Raw genomic sequence first — 18739 nt, 5'->3', positions numbered from 1 at the left:
AGCTCACAAGTCCTGGCCTGTGTGATTTTTATGGAGAAACTATTTTTCAGAGCAGACTTGAGTTGCACCCATCAAGATGGCCCTGTGTAGAATGAGTGGCTTGGACATGTGGAGTACACAGTGCGATCTAAGTCATAAATAAATCTGGCCATAGACTGCAAGTCTACCTCTCCGTACAAGTTTGCAGAAGGAAAGACCAGATGCCTCTTCGAATTGGAAAAAAAATAAAATGTTTTGGCTTCATAATATACAATAAGAGGCAATTCCTTCTTTGGACATGAAGTCTCAGGTAGACAGGCATTTTTGAGACATATCCAACCACCTATAGTTTTGACAGGTGGAACTAATCCAATTGATGTCTCAGATGCTGTTAAAGCTTACAAAAGATTTCATTTTCAGGGCTTAATTACATGTCTGCCTTGTTTTGCTACATTAACTGGTATAAGTCAAGTTTCTAAAGGTTGCCAGTGACATGAATTACTACAAAGCTGAGAGCGTGTGCAGTAGCAATTTGTATTAAAAAGAAAAAAAAAAAAAAGACATTTTCCAAGAAATGAAAGTAAAGCATCTTTGACTTACATGCAAATGTCATAAATTTATGGATGTTTTGAAACAAAGAATCTTAATGAGCAGCTTTGTTTTTTAAGCAGTAAAAATCATTCAAAGTATGGAAGTTGTGCTGTATTGTATATGTACTGTGTAATGTTGAAACTTTCCAGTGCAACTTGAGCTTCTCAGCATGTGAGAGCATGCTTTCCTCTAATATTTATTGGATTTGTTATTTGGGGAGGGGCAGGGAGCCGGCAGATTGGGCCAGTGGTAGGGGACTTGACACCAAATAACAAGATTCTGTTGAATGACTTGCCATATGGCTTAGTGCATCTCCACAAAGTCTTATTTGAGTCAGTAAAGCTATATGATAGCACAACTTGGGTGTTGTGATTATTCTTACAGGATTAATGTTGTAGATCTGCATTCAAAGTGCTTTGCAGATACCCATATGTGTCTTGTGTGTACTGCTTGGTAGGCAGGTCTAGTGATGGGGAAAGGCAGTGCTATTTAATACAGTTTTCCCCTGTGGATTTTCTTGATTCTACAATCTGTTAATAAAATTAAAAAGGGTATTTTCAAGCTAATTGTCATTAAATCTTTCAAATTTCAGAGAGGAGGCTCTGAGTCTTCAGCAGATGGTTGGAAATGAAATGCACATTGGGGGGAACAGAGGCTCTGCCAAATCTGGACCTTGAACAGAACTAGTCAAATAAACAGAAGTGAGACACAGCAGGGATGGTTTGGAATAGGTTTTATTATAGCCAGAAAGCCTCAGGCTCTGAATGACCTAATCAACCTAAGCTCCAGTCATGTACCTAAATTAGCTTCTACTCTACCATTCTTGTAGCATGCCGTTTTGCTTCATTCAAATACTACACTAACACATCTGAGCTCTTTTAAAAGTGGAAGGTTAAAACTCTTTTGGCTTGTCCTCTTCTCATTATATATGTCCTATTCAACTCTTAAAATGCTTTCTCCTTTAGTTCCCCTGTCCTTTCCCAGACTCAATTCTTGCACTTTTCATGCATTTGATGAGTTTCAAATGACTTTTCTTGTGGTTCTGTGAGGACAAGAAAAAGGGTAATGGGAATAGAAGTGCTTGGTGTTGGGGGCACTCTGGACAGCAGTTCTGTTCCTGCTTATTCCAAAGGATTTTTGTGTGACCTTGTTTAAGTCTCCTGCCTCATTTCCTAGTTTGCAACATGTAGATAAAGTGACGTGACCCACCAGAGAAAGTGAAGGCATGCATTATGTTATATAAAGCACCATTCCAAAGTGGTCTTTTGCTGTATGCATTTCCTACCCTGCATGGTCCCTATTTCGGTCAGGACTGCTGTATGTCACTGGAATAATAAACAAGCCTGCACTTGCCTCTGTTCATTTAACTAGGCTTAGCATGATCTCATATGTGCTGCACACAGACACTACTGTGCATAGTCCTGCTAGGACAATGATCTGTAGAGACTATTTGTGAATGACACAGGGCGGTGTGCTTGTTCTGAAAACACTTGCACAGACAAAGAAAAATGAAATAATGTGACTCTGGTCATATTTAAACATAAGCCAGGGCAATGACAAAATGCTATGTGCATCCTCCAGTCAATAACTAAATAAGTAGCATCATGTTGGTGACCAATGTTTAAAGAAAAGTTCAGTTTGAAATTCTGTATGATAACAGCTTTTCTGTTGCTGTGAATTTTGTTAGCAAACTGGCCTAGCTGTACTTAAAAAATAAGATCAAAAATAGACATATAAACCTTTCTCATTTTACTTTTTTTTTTTTTAAATCATTAAAAATATGGTGTCATGACCTTTGAATTGGTCTCTGCTTTATATGAATAGCCATGAACTTTCAAAATCTTTCTGTGAAGAGTAGATTGCCTTTGAGAGTGAGAGGCTATTTGGGGAGGCTGATGTGAGTACATAAAACGTCACTTGGATTTAGGAGGAATTATTGCTCTGGAATTGAAGGGGACATGAATTAATCTGGTTGACTAGGTGCTGGTTCACATTGCCTGAGGTGGTGTTCCCAGGTTCTGGGACAATGTTATCACAGTTTTGGCATGAACCCACTGAGTCACACAGTGATATGCAAGGGATTATGAAGTTTCCCTGAGTCTTTCTGTTTTCAAATGTCCATAGTTTGAATGATTTACTGGGATTTTCATTCCCTTTATAATTAGCAGGCATGTGTGAGCCAATGGATTTTATGAAGAGCCTATTGAAACTAATGGAGGGGAAAAAGAATCCCTTTGACCTAACTTGGCATTGGCTCAAGTCCATTGTGGCTGAAGCTGATGGCTTCATCCAAATCCACTTAACCTTCCATAGGCTGATCAGGTCATTCTGGCGCTTCATGGGTTTGCTGAGAGGAGCTTGACCACTTCCCTCCATTATTCTCTTTATTATCAATCTAGGTGAAAGGAGTAAATTGAAAAACAGCAAAAGCTGATGTGATATGTTGTATGCTTTCCAACAATGTCTCTTTTGGGTTATATGATGCCTCCCCTACTGTTATTCAGGCATATTCCTGAATCTTTCTGTATTTGAGATGTATGTCCAAAGGACAAACCTATCCAAAAAAAACCACCTGAATTATACAGCATGCTGATTTGAAACCCATTCATTTTTTTCAATAAAATAGGAAAAGAAATCAGAAGAATACAGATGAAGAAAGTTATCTATCCTCCTTAACTCTACCCAAAAGACAGGTGATATTCCATATCATCATCTGTTTGGTCTAATGCTCTGCATTATTATTCTTAATTTTTTTTTCCTTCCTGAAGAATTACTTTATCTGAAGCTTTCCCACTTCCATTCAGCTTAGGACACAGGAGCTGGATTTACATAGAGATTCTCCAAGTTACAGCCCATCAGGACACTGAAAGACCTTCCTTATTCCTGAATGGCATGTTCTATTGAAAGATAGGACGGATTTAATGAATCTACAAAGTGAACCTTGCTTCCCTGCCCCCGAGGGTTAGCAAAAAGACTTACCAGAATCAACACAAGTCTGAACATGGTCCTGGACAATTTGCTGTAGGAGACCTTGCTTAAGCAGGAGGATTAGACAAGATGACCTCTGGGGGTCCCTTCCAATCTTAACCATTCTGTGATTCTGAGTTTCATGAGTTGATTCTGTTCAATGACAAGAAAAGGAGTAAAAACTGGTTGGTGACTCCTCCAGAGCAAAATTGAAGGGAACAGATACTTCACACCTTTTCATTGGGCTGATATAGTGAGTTAGGATGCTGAAAATAACCACTTGAGACAACTGGGCTCTGTTTCTTGGGTTGGAGGCCTTGGGCATGGATCTTCTGATGTTATATTCCTGGTCTCTTTGATTAGTGCTAGTAGCTAATTCCACCATTGCAGAGTATGTTTTCAAAGCAATGTGCAGGGCTTTGGTGTGTGACACCATTAAATGTTAACAGGTATTTTCAAACAAGGAGCCTCAAGGCTAGAGGTAACTCTTTGATCTTTAAAAAGCTTGCCACATAGGGGAGTGAGTTTGAATGTATACTTACGTATGTGAACACTTGCAGGTAATTATATTTTAGTTTCAGGGCTGCAGGAATTTGCAGAAATTATTCAGATTTCAAAAGGCTCAAAATAAACATCAATTTCTATTTATCTCAAAGGATTTAGAGGGGCATAAAATAAACCTTTAATGGCTTGAGCCATGCTTTATTAATTGCTTTGTTGAAGAGATAAAACCTGTGGGAGTTTTTATATTAAAATGGGATGTGAACCAGCAGAAATCTAAGCAGGATCTGAATTTGTTTTAAAGAGAGTAAGAAAATACACAGCTGAGCTTTCTTCTGTGTTTAAAAGATTATTACCCTAATATATACAGTTTCTTTGTTTTTAAGGAGGCATGCTTGTATTGAACCATAATTATATATGAAAGCATTTGAGCTAGTCATTCAATATTGAAGGAGCAGGATCTGTCTAAACAAAGTGACAAGCAATTAGGGAGCCTGAGGGAGCTGTCTGTTTGTCATATCTGAAAATCAAGTTATCAAATTATTACCCACATTGTTCCATGTCTGACAGTTGTATCTACAAAGGCTCCTGGCAGTAACTTTGTAAAGACGGCTCTGTTTTGTGTACTGTTTTTGACAGGGGAACATAGATTTCTGTGTGTGGTGTGGTTTGGTTTTTTTATGTGTTCATTGTTGTGGGGGTGTTTTTGTTTGTTTTTGTTTGGTTTTTTTAATCAGGACTTTCTTATTTTCCGTGTGTGAAGTTTGTCACAAGGAGGACTGCTGATGAACCTTATTCCTTGTTGGGTGAAAAATAGCCTTTTTAGACAAAATAAAAGGCAGCTGACTGCGAGAGTTCTACTGGCTTTTAAACCGGTGCATTAATCAATACTTTAAATCACAACTTCCATCTTGTTGAATTTCTCTTTTTTTTGTTGACTGAATTTTCACTGTGGTTTTTAAAATGAAGAATGCCTTGTTTATTTAATCCCATGTGAAATAAATACCGCACTGCAATCCTTAGTGTATTTTACCTCTTAATTCTGTTTTTCATGTTTGTGAGCTTGTTGCAGAACAAATTTTGCAAAACCCTAATCTGAATAGTCCTATGTTCTGGTTGTGTTTTCTATTATTTTTCTTTTATATTGTGCTTGCATAGGCTATGAGAGTTCTATTTTTCTTCCCCACCTTCCAGTCATCCTGTATTCTGTATTAAATCCGGGAGAACTACTGGTGATCTGCCTCTTTGAAAATGTCTTTGATGTAGGAAACACTAGGTGGGATAAAATTATCATCGTAATTAGCAAATATGTTTCTATTAAGTCTGTATCTTTTATCTTAAAACTTCTAGTTGATTTTGAACAGGATTGAGAAACGAGCCACTAATCAGGCATGACAATCATGGCCTTGACACCACCACTCTTGCTGGCTTCTGAAATTTCCACAAGGGAAAAAATCTCATTCTTTGGGATTGTCAAAGGTATTCCAGGGTGCATACAGGTCTTGCTAGATACTGAATTGAAAAGCATCATCGATGTGGATGAAGAGAACATGTATGCTGAATCTATTAATAATAGATAATATAAATATTACCCATTTTTAATGCGTCTTTTGGGGCATATCTGTTCTCTAAAGCGTTTTCAGTATGGACTGAGGAGGATAGTTTTTCTGCATGAAAATAAAGTTCAGGTTTTGGTAGTGCCTGTGCGTCCGGAGTAGCTCTGTGTTTTCATCCACTGTCCTCAGCTGTTTTCATCTACAGTCTTCAGCTTGTCCTCTGTACCCTCAAGCAGCTGAAAGCTCTCACCTTTGCTTGCTGTGAGAGTGAGAAAAGACTCTTGCTCAAACTGCTGCTCTCCTGACCAATGACAGCAGGAAATAATACATTTGAAAAGCTGATCTCAGCAAGGCTCAAATCCTGAATGAGAAAGTGAGTGAACTGGCAAAGAAAAATATCTTTACCAGTTCAGTATCTAGACCACAAGCTCATCTTTCCCAAAAGCTTTAGTATTTATGAATGATGGATAGGATATCACTGGGAAGAATGATGGTGCCATCACCCTCATGGTGTCCTCCCTTTTTCTGACTGCTTTCTGGGTAGTCATGTGTCCTTGAATTTCCTAACATCTTCCAGTATACTACATAATGTTAGTCAGTGGAGAAAGTTTCTCAGAAGGTCATGTAATACCTTCCACTAACAAGAAAATGCAATGACAGAGATGCTGAAGTGAATCTGAAGTAACGGACCAGAACTGTAGCAATGTGAAGACCGAGGACCGTGATAATTTAGTGCCATGGATCTTGCTCACAGTGTGGGATTAGAGCCTAATGTAGCACAAGATTGTAGCAAACACTATAGCATAAGGGTCTCAATATTGATTCACAAAAAATTGTCAGTAGCTGGAGAAAAAAATCAGAGTTTGCGTATAGACTCTCTTGCATATTTGACAACATGTTCTAAGAGGCTTCTTTTCTCCTATGGCACTAAAAATGCCACTGTGACTGATGAAGAGATAACATGCTGCGCTAAGAAGTGCCTGGCAGAAAATTTTCATCTTTAAACTGAGAACAAACTGCATTCACCTTGCTTAAAAATGGGAATTTGTAACTTTTTTTCAATTTAGTTCCTTATATAAGTCATTAACTTGCATAGAGGAGTCTTAAAAATAGGTGGTTTGGGGCTAAATAAGGCATTTTTGTTTGAGGTTACTGAGACATGAAATGATTACTTACCATCCCTTGAAATGACATTACATTTAAATGCAATGGTACATGGGCACTTAGTACTACCTTCATCTCTGTTAATCCTTGCTCACATCCTACAAATTGAACATTCAGCCTTATGGAATGCACTGAAATTCTCAGTTATGATAGCTTTTCAGTATGCAATCCTGCATGTTACACAATTTGAAGAGGTTCTCTTCCAAACAAAACATATTTAATGAACCCCATACTGTGTATTTTTTTTTCCTTTAATCAGTTTTATCCATGAGTTCATCAAAGATTCAAAGGAGAAATAAAAATTGAATTAACTTGACTATGATTGATTTGAAATTTCAAGGGACAGCATCTTGGTTATTGATATATTTTAAATTGCTGTGCATTGTTACCTGGGTATGCCTGTGAAATTCATCAGCATCCCACACCTCTCTAGCTGCCACTGTTGTTTGGTTAGTGATAGCAGCTGTCCACAGAATAACCTTAGCAGACAATGTTATGGCATTGCCTGAAAGTCTTTGCAGTGACTGCCTGTATAAGTGAGCCCTTTTCCATAGAGGTTCATAGGAGAACTAGAGCAGGAAAACCTTGTCAGAAAATGAGAAACCTGAGACATAACTGAGTTTCCCATGTGATGGAGGTTGACTGGTTTTATTGCGTTTCACAAGTGGTGTCTGGGTTAAAAAAATAGAGAATGGGAATTCAGCATCACACTGACACAGATGCTCTTGAGTTTTTCTCCAAGGTGGGGGGAAACTGCAGCACTGCAAAGAAACTGAGAGTATGTGAATGCCCAGTACTATGCTGGAAAAGCAGGAGGAGACAAGAACTTATAAAGGGCTAATTGTCCCCTAACTTCCCTTTTGACCTTCATCCCTGAACTCATGCAAATCAGGGACAAGTGTGAATCTTCAAAAGGAAAAACCCACCACAGGAATTGATTTTTTTTTTTAATTTTTATTATTTTTTTTTTTTTTTTCCTTCTCCTCTCTGTTGTGTTTTTTTTTTTTTTTTCTTTTTTTTTCTCTAAGGTACCCCTACTAACACTGTGTGCCTCCAGAAAGGCAGAGTAAAATAAGAGAAGTCCTCACTTAAGGGCCTCAGCTTGTACATCTGTGGTCATAGGTTTGATGGTGATAAGGAATTGGTGTGGAGTTGCTTCACTTTTTTTTACAGCAGCACTGCTGCAAGCATGCTGAATTTGAAGGTCACTAAAGGTGTGGCAAACAGCACAGATGTCCATCTGTATGAAAGTCTCTTGCAGTTTGGAGAAGTCAGAGCTATATTTCTGTCTCACTGGGCTGAACGTTAGGTGGTAGGAGGTAGCATGGCTTTACTTAAATTGCTGAAGCTCTTCTGTTTCTTCTCTTTCCCCTATAATGTTAGTTACCTGAGATGGTCAAATCCCCTCACACCTGCAAATAAAGCACTAGGGCTATGAAGATGATGAGGGGTCTGGAGCATCTTTCTTATGAGGACAGAATGAGAGCGCTGGGTCTATTCAGCCTGGAGAAGAGAAGGGTGAGAGGGGATCTTATCAATGCTTACAAATACCTTAGGGGTGGATATCAAGAGGATGGGACCAGACTCTTTTCAGTGGTGCCCAATGGTAAGATGAGGGGCAATGGGCATAGACTGAAGAATAGGAGGTTCCATCTGAATGTGATGAGAAACTACTTTGAGGGTGACAGAGCACTGAAACCGGCTACCCAGAGTGGTTGTGGAGGAGACATTCAAAACCCACCTGGATGTTTTTCTGTGAGATCTGCTCTAGGTGTATTGTCTTTAGCAGGTGGATTGGACTAGGTGATCTCCAGAGGTCCCGTCCAACCCCAACCATTCTATGATTCTGTGTTTCCCAAATTGGCCTTTATGTTCCAGTCCTCATGATAACCCATTTGCTGCTGCTGTTCTGCAGAAAGCTTTTCTTTATTTCTCTTATGTGTTGGTTGGGTGTTTTTTTTTTTTTTGGTTTTTTTTTTGTTTTTTTTTTTTGTTTGTTTGTTTTTTTTTTGATTTTTTTTCTTCAATAAACCTTATTCTCATTGAAACAGGTATTTACATTCCCATTAAAAACAACTTGGAAAAACTGTTTCACCAGTGAATTCTTGAACGATCTTAACACTGAGTAACATCAGCAGAAAATATGCTTTATCCTTTCTGCATTTTAATTTTGTATTGCTGAATGCCTATACTGAACTCAGTCCAGCTGCCTCTGTTCATTCTTATGATTTTCTTCTAGTAATGAGCCTAGCAGCCTTGCTGATGGATGCAGATACATTAACTTTTTTTTTTTTTCTGCAAATTCAGTGTTGCTGTAATTGTATGTATTATGGTATTTTAAGGCAGATGCTGTTCTGTTTCTTGGAATCCATGGTTTAATTGATGGTGCTCTGAACTGCTCCTTGGGTGATGGCTCCTGGTGAACAGGGAGCAAAGTCATAGCAAAGTCTGATGCTTTTGAAGAACATCAAATTTATGTTTCTGTGAGTGCTGCTATTAATAAAACTTCTTAAACTCTAAAAGATAGTCTTGATCTTTAGAATATATCAACTACTTGCTTTGAATTGCACAAGTGATGAGTTTTATGTAGACCAGGATAAAAAGAATGCTCATGAGGTTGCGTGGCCATAGCAAAGGGCCTCTCTTTTCTTGGATTATATTTTTCATAATGTAGCCAAAAATGCCCCATGCTGACAAAATCACTTGCCTTTGTTTTCCCGTACAGAAAAGCAATCTCTGGTTATATTGCCCTGTCATGGTTTTAAGGGATTTTTATACTGTCTGTCCGCTGAAGTGTGTTACATGTCAAAAGGGCAAACTTCAAACAGAAAACCTCTTCCATCTTCTGGGTCAGCTTTGTAGCTTTCTGATCTCAGGGCAAAGATCAGAGAACTTTTAAATTAACAGGCTCTCACAAATGTGGGAGGAAAAGGCAAATAATCATTGTATTCTGAGTAGGAGGTAGGAAGCACCCCAAACAACTGCTGTTACACCTACTAAGAATAAATCACAGCTTTGGACATTGATATGTTTTTGCAGGTTTGTTCATTGGAATAGAAATGTTGACAAGCTGAGCCACCACATCCTTTTTATGTGATCTGTTTTATTTTCCATATAGGAATAGCAATTATTTAAGCAATCATTGAGATCTCAGACTACAATCTTGTTCAGTGGAGTTCTGTGACAGGACAGGAATGAGCTGTCAGCAAATCTAAAATCAAAAGTCTGTGATCTAATGAAAAGCATATAGTATAAGGTAAAGTGATGGGTACCTTCATTTTATAGATACAGACATGACTCACCTAAATGGCATGGGCTATGACAGAGCCAGTCTGAGAACAACCATTCCTTATACTTAAGACTGTTTTTCTTTAACTGACTTTTATTGGTAATTGGCTTTACCAGATGTTCTTTGACCCTCTTGAAACAAGTATTGATTCTCTCTATTAGTTTACTGGAGCTGCATTGACAGTTATTTGAAATTCACCTTTCAGCTTCATAAGCCCAAGTGTAACGTGATTGCTCTCCTTCTCAGACTGACTCCTTCTTCATTATCATGACTAGGACTTACCCATCAGACATACTTGTTTCAGTAAAATAAGACCTACTATGGAATCAGAGTTTTTTGAGAGCTGCTTACATTTTTCAAAATCAAACTTGACCACTTTTTGTGAGACAAGGCTACATGTGCAGAGTGTATCATGAAAGGATGTTCTATAAATGTACTGATTGAACAATAATTTTATGTCAAGGTTTACAGGCATATGAAAGAACACTTACATAATTTATAGTAGTTTAGGAAGAGTTCATGATTAGCTTAAATACTGATGTTTACTTGTGGTATAGCTATGACAGAAAAAGGAACATCGTTGCATTGTTAAGTACTTTCTCTAGTCTCTTATATTTCAAAAAAATGTGTCATGCCTTTCATCTAGCAGATGGAGTTCACAGCTGTGCATGTGAGGGTAGCCAGGCTCTAGGAATTAAAAAAAAAAAAAAAAAAGGAATTTATAGGAAAACTTTTTTTTTTTTCCTTTTAAGAATTCCTCACTAAGCTATTCATGGTAATAGAACGTAGTAGTATGTGATAGTCCTGGTGAGATGCTTTGTGTAGGGGCTTTTGATATAGAAATAATCTCTCAATCTCTTCTAAATCTGTGGTCACATTCAAAGTTAATGCATTTCCTGAGGTTTTTTTGTGTGTTTTTTTTTTTTTTCTCACAGAAGCTCCTTCTGTCTCTTTTGTGTGTGTATTCTTTTTTCCCACAGAAGCTCCTCCTCCCATACACATACAGCTCATTTGACTATGAAGTGGAAGGTTAATTTCCATTGCAAGTCCAAATATTTATTTATTGTCTTTGTAAAGGAGAATTCTAGGTACAGAAGGCAGGAAGAAAGCAGATAAAGTGGAAGACATCAGTTGCCACTTCTGAGCATTCTTAAAGGCATGGTACAAAATGCATGGTTTACGTCTTTAAAACAAAGTATGCCATTAAGTTGGTAATGCTAAGAGGAATTTTATGTAGCCCATAAATACCAGTGAATCTTTTCAACTTTAAATCCCAGTACAGAGACAATTTACAGTTGCAATCAAAATGATGCACACAATTTAACTTCAGTACCATCTGTAACTCTGCTGGTAGTTTAATAATGAATAAAATTATATCTTGGCAACAAAAGTCCCACTTAAATAAAATACAAGGCCTCTGATTTGCCCTGAAATCTCCTTCATGTTTACTATAAAATAAATACCAATCTGTGGACAAAAGGCCTGTGTGATTCTGTGAAGCTTCTGTTAAACGACCTCTGAAGCTCAGGGATTGTGGTGCAGACAAGGGTTTGCACAGCTGGTCACCAGCACTCCTGCTTTCAATGCAGAGCTTGTATCTGATTCAGCAGATGTGTATGAGCAAGGTCTAATCTAGGAGCTTTTTGCTGGTGTGCCAGGCCCTGTACATTTGAAGAACAACACCTAAAGGAGGCAGTTATCTTCCCTTAAAAACCTTTTATTACCGTGGGATGATGCAGGATGCATCTCACTTATCCTCTTCTGAATTTGTCTTTCGGACTTCATTGTGAGACCTACCCACACCAGTTTCTGGTTTATAGTTTTCTCCTTCATCTCCCACAATTTGTGTATTTTGCTAGAAGGAGGCAATTTATGCTCTGTTGATAGTCTGTATGCTGGGTCCTGTTCCTTAACCTTCCTTCAGTTGCATTGTTGAACATTACTAGTCCCATGTTCCCTACTGTGGGTATTGCTGTCTTGTGGTATTTATGACTATTTCATCATGTTTGTGGTTGCTAATAGAGAAGCTGCACCATGGACCACATTCTTACTGTGGCTTGTCAAATGCTTTACGTTTACAGTGATATGAGATCGTTGGTGTAAGTATGGTACTAGTTATTGTACTGAAAAAGGATCCTAACAATATACTACCAAGTAGAAGTAATGTGAGCTCTGCAGTGTAAGATTTTCTGCACATTTATCTCTGAGGATACAGCAGTATGAAAAACAGTTCAGATCCGTTGTATGGGAAATCTATGGAGCCCAGGGATTGGCGATTTTTCACTCATCGTGTCCTCTTCATCAAAGCTTTCATTAAGGAAACATTAGTGACCTTATTGGATGACCTGCGTAAGTGGAAATCAATGTGTCTTGTCCTACTGACTCTTCAAGTGGACAAGAGAAACAGCAGCAGGACAGGTTTGTTAACATGTCTCAGTCATGGATGGTAACAACCCTTCCCATGTTCCAGGGATTCATACTCTTCAAAGGACAAGGTGAAAGAAACGTTAATATGATCATGACAGGTTTTGGAGGTTTATGGCTTTCTAAATATTCTTGGTCTCTACTAAGGAGAAATCTTCTAGATTTGTATGTGTTGCTGCCACTGAATATTATTTCAAGCTTAAAGAAATTTATAAACTGGATCATGCCATGCCTACCAACACCGGTGTGAAAAACATATGAGAAGAATTAGTGAAGTTGGGCTGAATCTCTGATTTCTATGTGTGGGAGACTACGGTGGGTCCGTGAATTTCCTGACGGAAGGCATGGGAACAGAAATTAGCCTTGAAGATATTAAGGCCTACCCGTGAGAAAGATGGGAGTAAAGGAGTATCTGGAGATATTAAGGTGTACCCTTGAGAGAGAAGGAAGTAGAAGAGTAACATCGATGACAGCAAAAGCAAAAATCGATGAGATATTACTGCTGTAACTTGTAACCAATAGTGAAGAGACACATGAATTGGTAAAACTGTATAAAAATGCACTTGTGGCAATAAATGGCATCTACTACTTTCATCCTGGATGAACTTAGTCTATGTCGTTTGTCTGTCTCAGTCACGACAACTATGCAAACTCAATTTTGGTAATATGGTAGCTGTACTTCAGAAGCCTGCTGTGCTTCAGAAGCATTTCTAATCCTTTTTCTTTAGGGCTTGAATACATTTTTCTCAGTTATTTTTTTCAGACTTGTCACAGGTGTTGAAGCCTTCACAAAACACAGCGGTTAATCTGATATTTGGGCAAAAGGCCTTTTCTGACTTTCACTATTTTATGGACTGTTAGCAAAAACTGGCATTATCTGGTATGTTTCAGAGGAGTCTGTGAGTTCTAGTGTCTAAATCTCACTTGGATACTTTTGAACTGATAATATTTATATTTGTGTTTTAAAAGAAAGTGTTTTGGACAAAATTAAAATACACAGGGAAAAGTGAAAGAGAAGATTTCCTTGATTTTACTTGGATGGCAATTAAAGCTACAAGAAAGGAATCAAAACCAATAAACTAAACTTTATAATAGGTTGGTGAGTTTCTCATTTGTTTTTTTTGTTAATTTATCATTATTTTCTAAAAATCAAAAGTGAATAAAACCCAGAAAAGTCAAGTAGATATGGATATTTTTCTTAATTTCGGAAGCCAGATTTCTGATGACAGTTCTAATAATGCGCATGACACTGTAAGTGCTATCCATAATTGCCTGTTTCCCAGAAGTCAGCATAGTCAAAGTCAGCACCCATTTCTCAAGTGAAAGTCAACATCTGTATTGCTATGTGGCTTGCATGAAGAGGATGAGTTTTAGGTAGAGTTAGACTTTTTTAAACATAATTATCTGCTTGGCAAGGAAACACAGGAGAAAACAACTGGCCAGTAAATGCTTTTCTTTGTAAGTGTCCAGATGTTTTAAATGGCTCTGTAGTGTATATTTTTTCTTTGTTAAAATCAACATTTTTAATAGACATATAATGCAGTTGACTCGAAGAAGCAAAGTTCTTGTTCTGACAGGGAAACTGCCAAAGCGAAAGGAATAGAGAAACTAGAAATCTGGGAGCAGCTGGAAAGGCTTGTTTCTGTCACACTAAGTGAGGGACATGAAGTCTCTTGAAATGTGGGTGCTGGGGTTGTATGGTAGCAATCAGGTTACATTGGCTTTGTTTTTGGTTCTGAACATGGGTCTCCTTTGACTTTGCATAAGCACAGAATGTTTCTACTCTTTCTTGTCTTTACCTATCAAAAAGCAAAATAAGATAATAACATCCTTTCTTAGAGCGCTTTGTAATGTTGAGATGTGTGTGTGTGGGAGGGAATGTGTGTGGTTTTTGTTTGTTTGGTTTTTGTTTGTTTTTCTCCAATTCTGCCTTCTCATGGAAGCAAGGCCTACGGGATAATCCTCACTGTATGTGCACGTCCTACATTTTTGAACCCTGTGGCCTGTTTCAGCTGAGTTTTACAAAGAAATATCAATCTTGATCTGTACGTTTCACATGCATCTGACAAAGGATGCATCAGAGCTGCTTTCCATATGACCCTGGACTCCAAAGTCAATCAGTTATTACTCCCTTATCTATTGGAAGGTGGACTGTATTGGTCCTGCTGCTCCTAGAACTGTCTTCAAATTGTTCATGCCGTCCTAAATCCTGAAGCCTTATAATTACATGTTTTTATAGTTAGATATGAATTCAGGGAAAGATTCCTGGGGTTAGTGGGATTTTTTGCAGAGGAAAACCAAATGTGGATCCCAGAAGTTGGTGTGAAAATGATGTTGAAATGCTGTAGCAGCAGAGATCCTGGTGAGTGTGTCTGGGGACAGAGGAAAGGATGTGGAAATGCAGACAAAGCATCTGGTAGTCAGAAGAGCTAATTGTCACTTCCTGGGCTGGACCCTCCAGAGATCCCATTGCTCTGAAATTATTTACGCTTGCTGCTGTGCGGGGTCACTTGGTGTCCCATAGGTATCTAGTCATACCCTCAGGGAACAGTGAGAGCCCAGAGATTGTCCCTGTGACTCTTGTCGTGGACAGGTTGTGGATCACAGGCTGATGTGCTGAGTTGTCTTGTGATTCAGGAGCAACCACAGAGAACTGAAGAAAACCAGCAGTCGAGACACTTTTTAAATTGAAATCTCTCTGCATTCAGTTATTTTCAACTTCAGTTTTTAAGTGATGCTGAACAGTTGTAGATCTATTGCAAAGACCTTGAACATACTTTTGAGAGGTTCCCAACCCCTCCACTGGGTTTTGTAGAACACAGAAGTTTGGTGAGGTTGGTGCCCTGATGTACTTAGCATTTGAGATCTTTGTTTAAATCACTGTTCAGGTCACAAGCAACAGAATTTAAGAGCCTCATTTTTATTTACAGAGGTTTTTGAAGTCCAGACAGAGCAATTATGGCCTGACCTTATGCTGTACCAGGGGTATAACACTCCACAGACCTTTCTGCATTGCAGTCAGAAGTCGTCTTTGAGACTCAAAGTCTGTAAATGATAGAGTATCTGCTCAGGATCCTGGTAATTTGTTTTGTTGGCTAATTATCCTCATGGTCAGAACATTAGTGGTGTATTTGTCTAACTCGCAGATATTGTAGGACATTTTACTGATGATAACCAAGGAACTGGAAAGAATTCTGTAATAAGTTTGCTTTTTTGAGGTCCATCAGTCAATGCACTGATCTGAATTATATTGATCACATTGGTTTTTTGTATAGAGGTGTATTTTGATTATGAAATTATCTGGGCTTTCCTAGAGAATCATTGTAGAAAGAAATGAGAAATATTCTAATGTAATCTGGTTCATTATGGGAAAGGTATCACCCAGTTTTGGAACAGTCTAAATTTTGTCATAACTATAAGGTAACTTTTGCATATATTCCTTGTCTTTTGTAGTCCCGAAATATCATTAATGCATTACTTCCTCTCCACACACCCCCCTGCATCCTTGCAAATTGTATATTTATTCTGTGAGTGCGAGAACACTACGGTGCCTGAGATCCTGCTAACCTGCAGGACTTTTCCAGTAATTAGATCCATGTTTGCTCCATGGGAGATTCAATTAAAAATGAGAGGGTTTTATTATTTTGATTATTCCCTACCAAAACCCTGCACTATGTTCTTGAGTGTGTACGTGACAGCATTGTAATGAGCAAACTTACTTTACCTAATTCCATCCTTATTCAAATGTTATGGGCTCAAAAATTCAAGTTGAGTGTTAGGCTAGCCCATCTGTCCTCAGATGAGGATTGACAGTAAGAGGAGAGAGACATAACAGGCTATTCATTTAAGTGAACACCACTAATTTGGCTGTGTATATGTGTGTGAGCTTGGGGAAGAAATTAAGGAAATGTTCAGGTTTTGAAATTGCAGTGCAGCACAGGGCTCTTGTGAAGCATGGGACAAGCTTTTACATGTTGCAAAAGGCCAGGTGGCACATCCCTGTGTGTTGCTTCCATGCAGAAGTATGAAGCTGTAACTCCTACATTAGGTGTCTGCTCTGTGAAGAAACTTTACTGAACACAGCACCTGGGATGCTCTCTGAAGTCTACCAGAGCATCACCACATTCTTCCAGTGGCTTTTGCAACAGGAGTCATTACACACTTTAACTGGAGGGTAGATCATCAACTTCATTCTCTGAAAGGGAAACATTTTCAAGCTTTTCAAGTGTTCAATGTCTTAACAACAGCTCCCATCCAGATGTCATCCCACCAGACTCATTCTGGAGCGTAAATTTCAGTCTTGCATGTGAATTCAAGCACAATCACAGAATGTGTGCTCTTTCTCCAGTCTCTGTCTACTAAGTAAAAAAATCTACGACCTTGAGATAGCACAAGTTGGCATATTTATTGCTCATGTGATGACCTCTGTATGTTTTGTTTTTTGCTTTTTTTTTAGATAATTGTGATGATGCATTGGTATCTCCCTTACCTTCATCAGCCCTTACCAGTTCCTCTGAGCTCTTCAGTACTCACAGTTCCAGCTTTGCAAAGCTCAACAGGCGAGATGGTAAGGTTGCAGAATGAAATGCCTAAACTATTCTTTTTTAATCACACTTACAAGTTATGTTTTTTATACTGTTTGTATGCAATGCATTCAGAGACAAGTTGAATAGAGCTGGTAATTTATGTTTCTGTGAAAGCTCTATTTAGAAGCAATTCCTTCCTTTGTTATAGAAAACTTCTATTAAATGTGAAACTCTTAACTTCTCTTGTAGAAACATCCTGAAGGAAGTCCAGATGGTCTTTTTGTTTTTGAAGAGAGCTTCCATAATCTTTAGAACTTGAAGGTCATTAGGCTTCAGACCCTGTTCTCAAATACTGGTAGCAACTAGATGTTAGAGAGTCAGTGGAATTCAATGATTACACAACCTTGCAGAAATAATGAAAATGAATTAAGAAAACTTTGCAGGCATTTTCAGTGAAGAAAGTTTGAGGCCTGAATGATGAGTTTACACACAGGGTAAAACTATTAGGATCAAACTTGGTATGAGAAAAGAGAAGCTGTCCATACCTAGGACATCACTTGACACTGTTGCAAATTTGCGTTGCTGGCTCCTATCTTATTCCCAAGTTAGAGCCTCAGAAAGAGGAAAGCCCTGTATTATCATGTTACATATGATTTTCGTTGTAAGAAGCACTAAAAAGTACACTACTACAAAGCAAATCAGAACTCTACTTAAACTTAGTCTTTGTAACAGCTGTTTTAATCAAACATCATTTGATAAATCTACAGAAAGACAGTAAAAGGCTCTCTCTCAGATGCTTGGCACTAATTATAAGGAGTTCCTAGATCATTAGAGAAGTTTTAGATGTGAGTTGCTGTATCATATTTAACCTCTTGAACCAGGCTTCCTCAGCATGTGAAAGGTGGTATGGTAAACATCGAGCATAATATTTGAATTTGCCCTACCTTTGTCTCCAAGTGCTAGCAGGGACAGTGAATATATGTGCATACTTGATTTTGCAAATAGCTTTAATGACTAATTTTATCTGGAGAAAAGAGGAAGTCAACATTGTTGGAAGCTGAGCTTTGGCTGCACTGTATTTTAAAGTGATATTAACAACATCTAAAATAAATTGACAATGATTGCAATTTAAGGGCAGAAAATTAAATAGGTCTTATTTAGTAGTGCTGTGGTAGTCTTACCATGTAGTGAGGTGTAAGGTATTCTAGGTTTTTTTTTAAATATACAGTATTGCACCAGTAAGGTCCGTGCCATATTTGAGCACAAGTCATGGGAACGAGAAGGTAGAATATTGAAACTGAGCCTTAAACAGGGAAACAGTTTCTGCAACTTTTTTTCGTGTTTTTAAGGCTTACACGAAAACTGATGAGCTAAGCCCAACACTGACTTAAAAGCTAAATTGTACCTTGTTTAATTCTTTTGTTGCACAGACTTCTGTAGCAATGCACAGATGTAGTGATGGAATTCATCTGGGTAATTCATCTTGGGTTGGAGGAGCAAGCAGTGGTAGATGGTAGCTGCAAGAATGCTGGCTGGCACTTGCATGAAAAGAGTAGACATCTTTATAAGAAATAATACTATCAAGGACTGTGGCATGGCTTTCTAACAGTGTTGGAGTGTTTTGATGTGTTGGCTTAGCTTTGTTTGTAATTGATAAGACAGTGCTACAAGTAACAGTGCCTTAAGGTAGAAGACAGACGAATGTATTTATAAATATGAATGCAACAGGTGAAGATGAATTT

At 38.2% G+C, this 18739-nt stretch overlaps 1 protein-coding gene across 1 annotated transcript in view; it reads left to right on the top strand.

The window, feature by feature from the left end:
* Window positions 1-18739, top strand: part of CNTNAP5 (contactin associated protein family member 5) — a 557878-nt gene that overhangs the window by 337201 nt on the left and 201938 nt on the right. Inside the window, exon 7 of the mRNA XM_082057253.1 lies at window positions 16928-17038. Coding sequence (XP_081913379.1) covers window positions 16928-17038 — 111 coding nt within the window. The remainder of the gene's footprint in view (window positions 1-16927; window positions 17039-18739) is intronic.

Source organism: Streptopelia decaocto (genome assembly GCF_964273445.1).
Source record: "Streptopelia decaocto genome assembly, chromosome: 6".
Taxonomy (NCBI): Eukaryota; Metazoa; Chordata; class Aves; order Columbiformes; family Columbidae; genus Streptopelia; species Streptopelia decaocto.
This window is presented reverse-complemented; position numbering and strand designations above follow the sequence as displayed.